Source organism: Onychomys torridus, chromosome X (assembly GCF_903995425.1).
Source record: "Onychomys torridus chromosome X, mOncTor1.1, whole genome shotgun sequence".
In the NCBI taxonomy this organism is placed as follows: Eukaryota; Metazoa; Chordata; class Mammalia; order Rodentia; family Cricetidae; genus Onychomys; species Onychomys torridus.
Window position 1 is genome coordinate 3290948 of NC_050466.1, and position 16046 is coordinate 3306993.

General features: G+C 38.0%; 1 protein-coding gene across 1 annotated transcript in view; it reads left to right on the top strand.

Annotated features, from left to right (window-relative positions):
* Window positions 1-15483, top strand: part of Xk (X-linked Kx blood group) — a 53170-nt gene extending 37687 nt beyond the window's left edge. The window contains exon 3 of the mRNA XM_036175412.1: window positions 13767-15483. Coding sequence (XP_036031305.1) covers window positions 13767-14617 — 851 coding nt within the window. The 3' untranslated portion in view covers window positions 14618-15483. The remainder of the gene's footprint in view (window positions 1-13766) is intronic.
* The last annotated feature ends 563 nt before the right edge of the window (window positions 15484-16046 follow it).

Sequence of the window (16046 nt, forward strand, 5' to 3'; positions counted from 1 at the left end):
CACATGCTTAGTTAGAGTAACCCCAAGGTATTTTATGTCATTTGTGGCCATTGTAAAGGGTGATGTATCTCTGATTTCCTTCTCAGCCTGTTTGTCTATTGTATATAAGAGGGCTACTGACTTTTTTGAGTTGATCTTGTATCCTGCTATGTTGCTGAAGGTTTTTATTAGCTGTATCAGTTCCTTGGTTGAATTTTTGGGGTCACTCATGTATACTAACATGTCATCTGCAAATAGGGAAAGCTTGACTTCTTCCTTTCCAATTTGTATCCCCTTAATCTCCTTATGTTGTCTTATAGCTCTGGCTAGAACTTCAAGTACTATATTGAATAAGTAGGGGGAGAGGGGACAGCCTTGCCTTGTTCCTGATTTTAGTGGTATTGCTTTGAGTTTCTCTCCATTTAATTTGATGTTGGCTGTTGGCTTGCTGTAGATTGCCTTTATTATGTTTAGGTATGTTCCCTGTATTCCTGATTGCTCCAAGACCTTTATCATGAAGGGGTGTTAGATTTTGTTATGTCTCCCTTTTCATTTCTGATTTTGCTAATTTGGATGCTCTCTCCCTTTCTCTCTCTCTCTCTCTCTTTCTCTCTCTCTCTCTCTCTCTCTCTCTGCCTTTTGGTTAGTGTAGATAAGGGTTTGTCTAGCTTGTTAATTTTCTTAAAGAACCTATTCTTTGTTTCATTGATTCTTTGTACTGTTCTCTTTGTTTCTATTTTATTGATTTCAGCCCTCAATTTGATTATTTCCTGGCATCTATTCCTTCCAGGTGAGTTTGCTTCATTTGTTCTAGAGCTTTAAGGTGTGCAGTTAAATTGCTAGTGTGAGATTTCTTCAACTTCTTTATGTGGGCATTTAGTGCTATGAATTTTCCTCAGCATTGCTTTCATAGTGTCCCATAAGTTTGGGTATGTTGTACTTTCATTTTCATTGAATTCTAGGAAATCTTTAATTTCTTTCTTTATTTCTTCCTTGACCCATTGGTGATTCATTTGGGCTTTGTTCAGTTTCCACGAGACTGTAGGTTTTCTGTAAATTTTGTTGTTGTTGAAATGTAACTTTAAGCCATGGTGATCTGATAAGACACAGGAGTTTATTCCATTTTTTTCTATCTTGTTGAGACTTGCTTTGTGACCAAGTATATAGTCGATTTTTGAGAATGTTCTGTGAGGTGCTGAAGGTATATTGTTTTGTGTTTGGGTGAAATGTTCTATAGATTTCTGTTAAGTCCATTTGAGTTATAACATCTGTTAGTTCCCTTATTTCTCTGTTAAGTTTCTGTCTGGCAGACCTGTCCATTGGTGAGAGTGGTGTTGAAGTCTCCCACTACTAGTGTGTGGGTTTTGATGTGTGATTTATGCTTCAGTAAAGTTTCTTTTACATATGTGGGTGCCCTTGTGTTTGGGGCATGAATGTTCAGAATTGAAACTTCATCTTGGTGTACTTTTCCTGTGATGAATATAAAATATCCTTTTCTATCTCTTTTGATTAATTTTTGTTTGAAGTGTATTTTATTAGATATTAGGATAGCTACCCCAGCTTGCTTCTTAGGTCCACTCTATTGGAAAATTTTTTCTCAACCCTTTACAACCTGAGGTAATGTCTGTCTTTGAAGTTGAAGTGTGTTTCTTGTATGCAGCAGGTCAACCCCTGTTTTCATATCCATTCTGTTAGCCTGTGTCTTTCTATTGGCAAATTGAGTCCATTGATATTAAGGGATATTAATAACCAGTGTTTGTTAATTCCTGTTATTTTCTTGGTTTTTTTGTTGGTAGTGGTAGTATGTGTGTGTTTCTCATCTTTGGAATTTGCTGGTGTGGGAATATCTATTGCCTGTGTTTTTGTGTTTGCAGCTAACTTCCTTGGGTTGGAGTTTTCTTTCTAGTGCTTTCTGTTGGGCTGGGTTTGTGGATAGGTATTGTTTAAATCTGGTTTTGTCCTGAAACATCTTGCTTTCTCCATCTATGGTGATTGAAAGTTTTCCTAGGTGTAGAAGCTAGGCTGGCATCCATGATCTCTTAGTGTCTGCATTACCTTCTGGCTTTCAGTGTCTCTATTGAGAAGTCAGGTGTTATTCTGATGGGTCTGCCTTTGTGTGTTACTTGGTCTTTTCTTTCGCAGCTCTTAATAATCTTTCTTTATTCTGTGTGTTTAGTGTTCTGATGATTATGTGATGAGAGGATGTTTTTTGGGGGGTCCAGTATAATTGGTGTTCTGCAAGCTTCTTGTGTCTTCATCGGCATGTCCTTCTTTAGTTTGGAAAAGTTTTCTTCTATGATTTTGTTCAATATGTTTTCTGTGCCTTTGAGCTGGTATTCTTCTCCTTCTTATATCCCTATTATTCTTTGGTCTTTTCATGGTGTCCCAAATTTCTTGCATGTTTTGTGTTATGACTTTCTTGGCTTTAATGATTTCTTTGACCAATGAATCTATTTACTGTATTGTATCTATGCCAGAGAATCTCTCTTCCTCCTCTTGTATTCTGTATTCCTTTTTACCTAGGTTTTCCATTTCCATAATTACCTTGGTTTGTGTTCTTTATTGCCTCAATTTCATTTTTCAAGTCTTGAACTGTTTTCTTGACCTTTTTTTTTTCCTTGGCTCTCTTGCCTTTTTTTAAAGAACTTATTAATTTCTTCCAATTTTTTGTCTTTCTCTTGATTTCTTTAAGGGAATTTTTGATTTTCACTTTAAGGGCCTCTAGCATCTTCATAAAGATATTTTTAAGGTTGTTTCCTTCTGCTTCATCTGCATTGGGCTGTTCAGGTCTTGCTGTTGTAGAACCTCACCCCAAGTGTATTCTTGCACTGGGGGCTACCCATCTCTTCCTCCAATGGGTGCAGGCAATGTCTGTGGCTCCAAGGGCGGCTCTTCCTCCAATCCGTGCAGGTAGTGTCTGTGCCTTCAGGGGCTACTATTCCTGCTTTTGGTACAGGCAATGTCTGTGTCTCCAGGAGCAGTTGATGCAGTGGTGGATGGTTGGTGTTGGGAGGCGGAGTGGGACTTGTAGATTACAGAGTCAAAGTGGAGTGGTGGAGGAGAGAGCTGCTAGCAGGTGCCTTGCCTGCTGGCTGGCTAGTGGGGCTGCCAGGTAACTTTCTCTTACCTTCATCTTTGGATATGGATGTCTGTGTCAGAAGTTATTTGCTCGGCACTTGGATGTTATCACTCCTTTCTTTTCTGGTTTCCATTTTCATTTCTGTTGAGATGGGCCATGATTATTTGCTTTATTTTTGATGGCTTTTCAAACTTTCTCTTTAGCTTTGATGTTCAGCCATTTTAACATAATATGCATATTTTTATTTTTTGTTTTATCCTATAATATTTCCTGAGTGTGATTTGGTATTTTAGCAACTTAGGAAATTTTCAGTTTTTATTGCTTCAAATATTGCCCTCCCTCCCTTCCTCCCACTTTCTCCTCCTCCTTACCTTCTTCTTTTCTCTTACTCCCTGCCCTCTCTCTTTCCCTTCCTTTCTTCTTTCTCTATTTACATGGTCAATGGATTTTCATTCATTTGAGTGCTTACCTCTAACTTTCCTTGTAATTAGTATAAAGTATATTTATGACTGCTTTTAAATATATTTATATATAATATATAATATATATAATATAAATTATATATAAATAAATAAATCTGCTTTTAAATCTACCCATTTATTGCTTGCTTTTTATTACATTTCTTATTTATGCAGTGTGTGTGTGTGCTGTAGTGCATGTGTGGAAGTCTTCTCTTTCTTCCCACCACATGGGTTCCGGGGATTGAATTTATTGTCAGGCTGGGTAGCAAGTGCCTTTATCAATTAAGTCATATTGCTAGCCTGTCAATTCCTTGACTTTAATTGTATTATTCAGTTCTTGAATTTTCATTTGCATTTTTAAGTTAGTCTGATAAAATAATATCTTACCATACAATTTCGCAAGCATATTAATTACAGTTTTTATGCTATGTTAAATAATTCTAAAGCTGTATTTCTTCTAGGTTTGTTTTTATAATCCACTGATACTTGTATGTAAATATTTTTTACTTTGTTGTTTACATACTATGTTAGATTTAATTTATTTCAAATATGTATATGCAGGAGAAGAGATGGTTTGAAGCTCTGGATAAGTTAATTTGCTTTGTTCATGTTATGGCCTTGAACTAGCAAATCAGCCTGGGTGGATTACAACCTCAATCAACTGAAATCTGTATTTTAGTCTTTGTGAGGGCTCAGTCTATTTTTCAGTCACATTTAAACCTAGTGTCTTTGTGTTGCTGCCAGAAACCTTGTGATATGTACCAAGGCCATTTTGAGGCTGAATGTTAATATTTACTCACATACCCAACAGGTTTGAGAGACTTCTAAAAGTTTCATTCCAGTTTTTAATCTCTTAGTATCTACTTTTATTTGAGTAAATATTTTATGGGGAACAAACAGCTTCAAAATTTTCCTTAGGGACCTTTACCCTTTATTCTTCAGCCCCAGAAATTTTCAGTACTTTGGTCAGTTTCTAATGCCTTTGTACACATAATGGGTCAGTTGTCAGTTGTTCTTGGCAGGAATATTGGAACAAAAAATTGAATCTGCCTTTTTGCCATCATGGAAATCCTTTCTGGTTTTGCTATTTTTCTCCCTTTCATTTTAAGTGTTTGTTCACAGGTGTGTATAAATCTATTTGTATTTTTATACATGTAAATATGTATAAATAAAATAAATAAATGTTTTATTCTATAGCATATAAGTCTGCACAGATATGACTGCTGAGTTTGAGGGAACACCTTTACAAGATAAAATTTATGAATTTGATCCACAGTTCAGAAACAATAGCAATAAAAGAAGAAATACATTTGGCCACTTAGCACATAAAAATACCCTTAAGTCATCTGGAAAATGGAAATAAAAAAACCCAAGGAAAAAATCTTCACGTTCTTTAGAGTGGTTAAAGTCAAAAGTTGGATAATAAATAATGCTTGTGAGGATATAAGTAAATTAGAATCTTTATACTCTGCTTGTGATGTAAAATGCTGTAACTGCTTTGGAAATCAGGCTGGCAGTTCTGTAAAAGATTACATATAAAATTACTATACCATCCAATCACGTCTATTCAGTCATAGGGATAAATGTGTGTACACAGAGACTTGTACATGATTTTCATAGCAGCACTACTTACAGTAGCTGAGAACTGGAAACAACCCACATGTTGCTTGGCCATATAAAGGAATGAAGTGTTGATACATGCTACAACATAGATGAACCTTAAAACCAGTAAGTGAAAAAAAGTCTTTCATTATATTATTGCACTAATATGAAATTTGAGATTAAGGAAATCCATAGAGACAGAAAGTAGACTGGTTGTTGCTTAAAGCTGATAGAGGGTTGGTTCATGATGAGAGGATTAGAGAAAGATTTGTACAAGCTTATGGTGATGGTGGTCCCTCTTTTAATTAATTAAATTTGTATTTATTTATTTTACATCCTGACTGCAGTTTCCGTTCCCTCCACTCCTCCCATCCTCTCCCCCACCTCCCTCCTGCCCCGCCCCCCAATCCACTCCTCCTCTGTTTCTATTCAGAAAGGGGCAGGCCTCCCATGGGTGTCAGCAAAGCATGGCATAGCAAGTTGAGGTAGGACTAAGCTCCTCCCCTTATATTAAGGCTGGGCAGGGCAATAGTATGAGCAATAGGTTTCCAAGAGCCAGCCAAAGCATTAGGGACAGCCTGATGATGATTCCTCTTGTTTTCAACCATGGCTTCTTCAGTTTGCTCAGAGCTTTCAGGGTCAGGCTGGGAATTAAATTAGAATAACACTGAACTCTAGACTAAGTATTCAAAGCTAACCATAACACGAAAGTGGTGGGATTCAGCAAGAACAGTAATCGGTTAATTGGCCAGGAAACTGTAACACTACCAGGATGATTCAGACTTCTTTTATCCCTTGGTTGGGCCCCATATGCTAAGGCAACACTTACTTACTTCCTTAATTACTCTTGAGGTCAGAAAAGACTACCTTGTTTCTATATATTCCTGTTTAGCAGGCCTTTCATTTACTTCAAATAACATCTCTAGATTGTTGGCTTATACCTCAAATATCATTTCCAATTTGGATTCTAATTCTCTGGAAATGTTGGGGAAAGGAGCAGCTTTTTAACTTAGGAAAATGCATGAAGCCAGACAGATTCACATAAGCAGCCCATAATCCCATGAAATACCATATGGTAAAGGGGTTTGAGAGTTCTTGTTTGCTTCAACTATTTCTTTGGGAGTGTTGAAGCTGAAGGTTTCCATCAGTAGTGAAAAGAGATGACTTGTACTACATGCAATTAGTTATTCTTTTATTATGTTTACATAGATTGGTTGCCTTTTTGTGCCAGCCACTGTTCTGGGTGTTGGTGATAAAAGTCTGTATGAAAGAGTAGCTCCATTGAGGAGATGTATTCTCATAGGAAAGTCAGGTAATGAGATAAAGGTGACTGTGAAAGCTCATTACATAAGCAGTGATTTGAGCTTGGGAAAAATCTTAGAAGCATTTAGCACAACTGAACATGTGTAACTGAGTGATGGCTGAAGAAGGCATCATTGATGAAATAATAGCAACTGAACCTTAAAGAATAAATGAGAAAAACTATTTATAGTAGCATACTCCTGTCGTCCCAGCGTTAGGGAAGTAGAGACAGAAGGATCAGCAATTTGTGGTCATCATTGGCTATATAACACATTCAAAGCTAGCTGGGACTACATGAGACACTGCCCTTTCCCAAAAGGACATATAAGGTTTAGTTAGGCAGGTAGAGAGGTAGATGGCTAGTGGTATAGAAATATAGGGGCACGTGGCAAGAGTCATATGATGGCCACCCATGACAGAATGAGAAAAGGAGAGAAGAAAATCTGAGAGCCAGACACCTTAATGTGAATGTCCCTACAAATCACTTGGAAAGTGCTGTGAAAACAAGTTCTAATTCAGTGACATGAGTTGGGACACTTCTAACAAACTCTCCATGCCAACGCTGTTGGTTCATAGCTATTTGGAATAGCAAGAACTTAGAGATTAATTTGAATATAATGAGAGAGGAAGGTAGAAGAGTCCCAACTAACCCACAGATATATGAACAGGGTGATGTGTGGTGGTGGTACGTAAGAGATTGTTGGGAAAATAAATGTGTTGCTCTGTGTTTGGAGGGGGGCGTATTTTGCTTTTGGGGGCACCTACAGAATATCTAACAAGAGAAATATGACAGACATAAGAGGAGAAAACAAAACTTTCCTGAGTAAAAATGGAAACGTGCTCATGAAGGCGTTGAGTATGGGCTGCCATGATAGTGAGAGAGAAGTAGAAAACAAGGTGCCTAAAGCTATAGGCAGAATTGAAGATGATAGTGAACAGCAAAGACACATCTTGAAGGGAGACAAAGCTGTGATTCAGACAGCAGGGAGTGGAGGGTTAGGAAGTGAGTGTTTTGGTTAGAAACAACTCAAGAGGATTTCCTGAAAAGTGTCTAAAGTATATATAGTAGCAGGCAAAAGAAAATACAGGGTCAGGAGGGGATATCCTTTCTTCTTTCATCTGCCTATCTCTGTTCCCATTCCTTTTTATTTTTCTTTCCCACTATTATTCCCTTCCATTCCTTATTATCACATAAGTCTCCCAAAACAATTTTGTACAGTTTTGAAAATGAAGGATAATTTTTAGCTACAGCTGACTCAAGTAGATTCATATACTCAGATAAAAGAGCCAGCATTGAGAGAGCAATTGACAATTTGGAGGAGAACAATGATACTTGATACAATAAAGATTTTGAGAAGAAAACCTGTCATGGAGTGTGGTAAGGCAACAATCCAAGATCTAGATAAGAGACACTTTGTTTGCCGAATTGACAAAAACAAAAGGTGAGATTCTATGAATCTCAGAGTCTACTTGAAACTTGAATTTCTAGCAGCTTACTGTGTGTGTCAGCTATCTCCAGTTTCCCTTACCTTTACACTCCACATCCATTTCGGCTTTCTCCATTCTTGCCTCACCCCCATAACATGGTCCATTATTATTTTGAGAGAGTCTAGTTAGGTACCTCATGATGGCCTTGACTTTACAACCCTGCCTGGGGCCTCTTAGGATTCCTGTTGTACACCAACATGCCCAGCTCATTAATTTTATTAAAGTCTGTTTGACCCAACTATTTCAAGAGTTCAGTGGTTTTACTGAAAACTCGATGTCTTCAGATGGCAATTACATAACAGAGAACCACCATCTACCACCCTCTATCTTAGGGGCAGCCTTTGCTATGAATTGACAGCCACATAGAAACTATCCTCTGGTCCTACAAATAGAATTCCTTCTCCAAGCAGAATTCTGGGCATCTCTTTGCATAAAGGTTAAGGTTTTGGTGTTAAGAAGTTAGCAAATTCGTACCTCGTGACAGTTTCTCTGAGCTAGCTGAATTCTTGCACAAGTTTAATGCACTAGAATTAGGTAAGAGGAAGAAAGACTGTTCACTCTTCACCTAAAATTGTGTCTAGCCTTGTGATAAAAGATGAGTCTAGGATTATTCAAGTATATTAGACTTTGATAAAGAACTACTTAAATAAGCAGGATTGCCAAGTAACCCCCTTTTGTGTTGGCTATAAAAGGATAACTTTAGGAAACCATGTCAGAGAGTCCCTAAAGACTTGGTCTCTGTACATGTAGGACGATATATGGCTGAAGGGTACCAGGCAAGATCTGGTTCACTGGGGAGATGGAGAAGGTTCTTTGTCAAAGTTCAGAGTTCCACTATTTCTGCCTGTAGCAAGCCTTCTTGATGGACTAGCTTTGGGTTGCCACCCCCCAAATAATGACATGGAGATTTATTATTAATTACAAAAGCTTAATCTTAGCTTAGGCTTTTCCCCAACTAGCACTTGTAATTCAAATTCACCTGCTTCTAACAACCTAACTTCTATCATGTGTCTCCTCTGTGCTGTGTGTCCTGACTTGTTTCGTGTCTTCCTGGTGTCTTCGCCTTTCTTCTTCCCTCTCTCTCCGGAAATCCTGACTATTCTCTCCTGCCTAGCTATTGGTCACTCAGCTCAACCAATCACAGTAAAACACAGGGTACACAAATATTCTACAACATCTACCTCTCATGTACTTTTCTCTTTGTTGATATGTTTGTATTTACATGAGCATCATCCTACTCATTTCCTAGGTAACAGCTTGCCTCTAGAGGCAGAAATATTTATCACAAGCATTTTGTGTAAGTTTTTTGTTTCCTTAGGGCAGTGGTTCTCAACCTGTGGGTTGCAACCCCTTTGCAGTTGAATGACCCTTTGACAGGGCTTGCCTAAGAGCATGGGAAAACACAGATACTCACATTATGATTCATAACAGCAGAAAATTTACTGTTATAAAATAGCAATGAAAATAATTTTATGTGTCACCACATCATGAGGAATTGTATTCAAGGGTTGCAGCATTAGGAAGGTTGAGAACCACTGCCTTAGGGTATCACCTTTCTTGGCCCAATTTCTATGACATTTTACAATAAGCATCTACTAGTTAGAGTTGTGTGATTGAAGTATATGATAGAAAGATAATTGCTTTGCATTTTCATAATTCTGTGCTTGATTACTTAGCACCAACTGGGTAATGATTGCTTTATTCTCTTGGTGGAGAAAAGGATATTATTTGGAAATAGTTGACCTTGCAAGAAAAAAGTTGAGTAGATTCTGGAAATTATTAGAATTCTTATTTTGTTTAATGCAACACATATTTTCAGATTAAAATATCAAAAATTTAATATAAATAACTATATGCATGATTGTATTATTTACATTCTAACTACACATGATTAGTTTTTTGCATATATAGTATTTTTTGTAGTGGAAAAATGTAGCATGAATCTTAGAAGGTCTTATTAATAAAAACAAACCTGGGGCCAGGTATTGGGGTGAATGCTGGAAGATCAGAGAAGCAGAACAAGCCACAGCTTCCTCACCTCACCAATTCCTCAGCTGATCCAGTTTCCTCAGACTGGAAGTCTCTCCGCCCTCATTTGAATGAGTCTCAGCTGAACTGCTGCTCAAAAGCCTAAAAGCTTAACCAGCTCTAGTTCCTGGTTTTCACACCTTATATACCTTTCTGATTTCTGACATCACTTCCTGGGATTAAAGGCTATCTTCCTGGGATTAAAGGCGAGTGTCACCATGCCTGACTGTTTCCAATGTGGCCTTGAACTCACAGAGATCCAGAGGGATTTCTGCCTCTGGAACGCTAGGATTAAAGGCGGGAGTGCCACCATTTTCTAGCCTCTATATCTAGTGGCTGTTCTGTTCTCTGACTCCAGATAAGATTATTAGGGTGCACAATATTTTGGGGAACACAACACCACCACAGAAAAAATGTAAGTACTAAAAGAAAAGGCTTCAAAACTAGATCCTTAGTATGTGAACATCTATAATCACACATTTAAAAACTACCACATGAATATTCTGCATTACAGTGTTCACTGAATTAGCCTCTCAAGAAAAACAGCTCAGTCTAATTACTTCCTAGTCGACATGATTATGATGTTTATAGTTTTTAGATGTTATTAGTAGATGCCAGCTTTTCAGGGAATGATAATAATAACTAAAATCAGTGTCAAAAACTGTCAGTAAAGTTGATAACTTTCAGTAAAATTAAGCTTCCCTCGGGCAAATTAAAAACCAAGGCATATGAGTCTTTAGGTTCATCAAATATGTAAGTTTTTCAATTGACTCAAACTTTAAGGAGAAAAATTGCTTCTCATGTATCATTTTAATTAATTAATTTCTGTGTGCATGTGTATATTCACATGCATGCTGTGATGTAGGTTAGAGGACAACTTGGACAAAGTTGGTTCTTTCCTTCAGATATGTGGGTCCCAGGAATTAAATTCGCATTGTCAAGCTTAGGGGTATGCATCCTTACCTATTGAGAAATCTCACTACCTTCCTTTATGTATCATTTAGATAGTTGTACTTCAGGTGGTATAGTATTGGCAAAAAAGTAGAAAAATAGATCAATTGAACAGAATATATTATCCAGAAATAGATCCCCTTAGAGTCTACATTATTTGATCTTCAACCAAAGAGCAAAGACTATACAACAGGAAAATGTTTTCAATGATTAGTGCTAGAATAACTGCATATCCCCCATAGAATAGCTGCAAAATGTGACTAAACACAGACCTTTCACTATCTATAAAGATGAACTCAAAATCGATAACAAACCTAAATGTAAAGAACAAAATGGTATAAGTGCTGGAAGATAGTATGGGAGAATCTCAAGGGTCTGAGGTTTGGTGATGGGTTTGTATGTGTAATATCACAAAAAAGAATTGATAATTTCAGTTTTCTTTCAATTAAAATTTTATGTGCCAAGATACTATATGGTACACTTTAAGTATACTAGTTAAAATCCATAACATTGACAACCCCAAATGCTGGATGCAGAGAAAGAGATGCATCCTCATTCTTTGTTGGTGGAAATGCAAAATGAGATCCCTACCATGGAAGATAGTTTTGCAGTCTCATACAAATTCAAAATATTTTTACCATGTGACTCAGCAATCACTACATTTGTATTCCTTCCCAAGGAGTTGAAAAGTTAATGTCCACATAAAAGCCTGCGTGTGGGTATTTGTAGCAGCAGTATTCATAATTGCAATGACTTAGAAACAATCAAAATATGCTTCAGTTGATAAGTGAATAAACTAGCATGAAATACCATTCTTCAGTAAAAATAAGTGAGCTGTCAAGCTCACTTGATATCTATATAGTGTAAAAATGTAACTAAAATTTAGTGAAAGAAACTAATCTGAAAGGCCCACATAATGTGTGATTGCAATCCTATGATTTTTCTGGAAAACATGAAAACTCTGAAGACAGTAAAAAGATCAGTTCCGAGGATGGAAGGATGGCTGTACAGAGAACTGATGATTTTTAGGACAGTCTGGCACATGTATTATATATTTACCCAAATCTGTAGGATGTACAAGAGTAAAGCCCAATGTAAACTGCACTTTCAGTGATAGTGATGTGTCTATATAGCCTTATCGTTTATGCTGTATACAATACTCTGCTGGATGATAAAGCTAATGATTGAGACTGGGCATGTGTGTGCATTCTGTTCAATTTTGCTATGAACCTAAAACTGCTGTAAAATAAATAAAAACATGTTATGACAGTTTTTTACTTTTTACTTTTTACTTTTTTGTTTTTCGAGACAGGGTTTCTCTGTGTAGTTTTGCGCCTTTCCTGGAACTCCCTTTGTAGACCAGGATGGCCTCAAACTCACAGAGATCCGCCTGCCTCTGCCTCCCGAGTGCTGGGATTAAAAGTGTGTGCACCACCACCCAGCTTAAGATAGTTTTTAAAAAAGAACATGAAAGGTATCGTGATTCCTATTTTGTGGATAAGAAAACTGAAGACAGGGAGGCTGCAATTTTCCCAGTGTAAGTGATATGGCAAAAGTAAACCAAGAGCCAGACTCACGGTTCCTAATTCATAGCTCTTCTTCTATTCCTCTTCATGCTAATGGGTGAAGGTGGTAGCATCCTTTAATAAGTGTATTCTGTTTTAACCGCACTCTGCAACCATAACCCTAAGTGGTTGTATATTTATTAGATAATAGAACTCAAGGCTGACGGTATACTAATCTGAAACATTATCTGATGCTCCATTGAAATGGGCCACATGCTGTGTCTTCAAACTGCCACTGTTTATAAGTACTGGATCCACCCATTTTCCATAAGCCATTTTGAGAAATAAACACCTAGAATTAAGATATCTCTGAATGTTAAAACTTTACAGTTCAAGGCAGGTTGACTCTTAGTACAAAGCAAGATTTGGCCCTTTTTCAGCATTTTAAGAATGAAACCAACTGCACTCCTATAGTCAGCAGTCTATGGTAGAGCAAACATCTTGTGTAATTTATTATTCAGAGCCTTCTGTTTGTGTGCCTACTAGTGGCATGTGCTGAGGGACATCAAGAAGATATACCGGGGGCTGGAGGTAGGGCTCAGCAGTTAAAAACACTCACTGCTCTAGTAGAGGACCAGAGTTCAGATCCTATCGCCCTCATCAGGTGGCTTTTGAGTACCTGTAAGTCCTGCTTCAAAGGATCTGATGCCTCCTTCTGGCCTCTGTTGGAACCACCAAACAAGCATACATATAAATTTAAAAAATAGTATTTTTAAGATGGGAAGAAGAAATGCTAGACAGAGTCTTGACTCTGCAGAATCTGGTAGACCATCTGACAAAACAAAACACATTACGTAGAGGACTCTTCAAATTCTCATTGACCGAGATCGGCATCAGGAATGAGTTGAAGTCTGAGTCACCTCTGAAGCAAATCCTGAGGAGTTGAGGCATGCATCTGAAGGGAATGTGTACAAGCATGAGAGGAAACTGAGGCTTGGAAGGTGATGAGACAAAAATCACAGGAGGTGACTGCAAGTGAAAGCCTATGGGAAATAGCATAGAACACATTCTTCACACTTATTCTACAGAGAAGGTGAGGAAACTAGCTCTTACTGGGGCTAGACCTGAATTATTGAGGGGTTCACCCATGGATCTTAATTCCCTTGTGCTTCAGCCCAATAGGAATGTGTGTACAGCAGCTTTCTGTAATTCTGGAACAAGTCCTCAGGCAGTCTCCGATATCAACAGGTGTAAGTTAGCCTGCATATGTAATACAGAGGAATTCATTCCTGTGAGTGGGAGATGGCAGAACATGGCCATAGGATTCCTGGTGGAGGTGACATTTGACTGTGCTTTCTCTTCTCTCTTCAGGCGTCATCATGACCTTATCCCTGTTGTCCATCGTGTATGGAGCCTTACGTTGCAACATCTTAGCCATCAAAATCAAGTACGATGAGTATGAGGTCAAAGTCAAACCCCTGGCCTATATCTGTATCTTCCTATGGAGAAGCTTTGAGATTGCCACTCGGGTCATCGTCCTGGTCCTCTTTACCTCTGTCCTGAAGATCTGGGTGGTGGCAGTCATACTTGTCAACTTCTTCAGCTTCTTCTTATACCCTTGGATCCTTTTCTGGTACAGTGGTTCCCCATTCCCCGAGAACATTGAGAAGGCCCTGAGTAGGGTGGGTACCACCATCGTACTATGTTTCTTCACTTTACTCTATGCTGGTATCAACATGTTCTGCTGGTCAGCTGTACAGCTCAAAATCGACAGTCCTGACCTCATCAGCAAATCTCAGAACTGGTACAGGCTGCTGATTTACTACATGATGAGATTCATCGAGAACTCTGTCCTCCTGCTCCTGTGGTATTTTTTCAAAACTGACATATACATGTATGTGTGTGCGCCTCTGTTGATTCTGCAGCTATTGATTGCATACTGCACAGGCATTCTTTTCATGCTCGTGTTCTATCAGTTTTTCCACCCTTGCAAAAAGCTCTTCTCTTCCAGTGTTTCTGAGAGCTTTAGATCATGTCTCAGGTGTGTCTGCTGGTCCCGCGTGAGAAGAAAATCCACTGAGATAGTAGCAAAGGCAGACACGGACTTAAAGTCACACACAGATCAAGACCAAGATCATAATCAAGATGTAACACCTTCTACCAGTATGTTAAGTCCTGAGCCCACTGAGACGTGGAGTGCTGTTGATCTGTGTTCTGCTTAATGGAACCTGGGGCTTCTTACGAGAAAGGGATAGTGTGTGCTGGGTTAATAACTATTCTTCATACAAGTAATGAGCCCTGCACAGGGAATAAGGCAGGAAATTAGCTGTCAGCTCCTTGTGAACTGCTGCCTTTTATAGAGGTCTTTGATTTGAGCCAGCTGTGGAGAGCACTAGGGACGCCTACTAGGCCACAGTTTGTTTCACAGTTGACTGTGTTATGTTCTTGCAGAGGCCTTACTGGCCATTTCATTGACACAGTATTCCTGAAGTTTCAGTTGAGCTGGTCATATTCATCGGATGTAATGAAGAGAAATGCTTGTTTTCTACACTGTTGTCGCAGTAGCCTGGTGGCTTTACTACTACTGAATATAGCTCTATACAAAGGTCACCGTGATAGTTGGAATAGGTTACTAGGGATTTTACAACCTCAGTCTTATCATAGCTTACAAGGAGAGCTATTTGAGTTTATCAGTGTGTTTCATTTTCACCTCATTAAGACTTTTTGTATATAACCAGCTGTAGCCGCTCTGGCAGGCAATCTTCATTGGTTTCAAGGGCCTAGATGTGGGGACTTTATTCCCTAGGAGCCGTTGGCACAGTTATTTAGGAAAGCTGAGTTTCATTCCATATGTTGAAGAAATTAGGGATCAGGATGGACTGGGACAGTTGTTAGAACATCAAAATGATGAGAGTTTATACAGATAAAACTGTTAACTTCTCCAAATGTCTGAAGATATGAATTGGTTAGAAGGTAGACTCAATTCTCCTCCTAACTCAGTCCTGTCCTATAATTCTGGGAAATTTCTAGTAGAATTTGCTAAAATTAATATTTTAAGGAAGAAGAAAATAAAATTAATAGTTTTCTTTCCTATCACCTCCTTCCTCATCTGCCAGGAAGTTTCTTGTTTGTTTGTTTGTTTGTTTTAATAAAATTGACCTCAGTTCATTTGCTGTTGTTTCTCCAAAGTCCTATAGAAATCTTTTCTCCAATTCAAGCATATAGGACATCTTAGTTTTCATGATTTGAAGAAATAAGTGTTTCCCTCATTACCACCCGTAGTTAGAAACGTTTTAAGTTATAGAAAGTAGTGAGATGAACAGATGTTCTTCATGAAATGCATTTTGACTTGATGTAATTATGAGTTCATTTTAATAAGATCTTCATTTTTATCTGCTGTGTAATTTCTCTTTAATCTGCAACTAAACTAGTCTGATGAAAATACCTGTAACCAGTGCTATTATTTCTAACACTAAAATTTGGATAACGAAATGTCTAGGAACAGATGACCATACAGTTTACACCAATTTAAAACGAGAGTTGTAGCAAAATTTAAGAAATTTTCAAAGCACCTCTGTTTATGGCTTCTATAAAATAGAGCAGACATTTACTTTTCTGGCCACATAAATTAGTAAAACTCATTCATCTGGC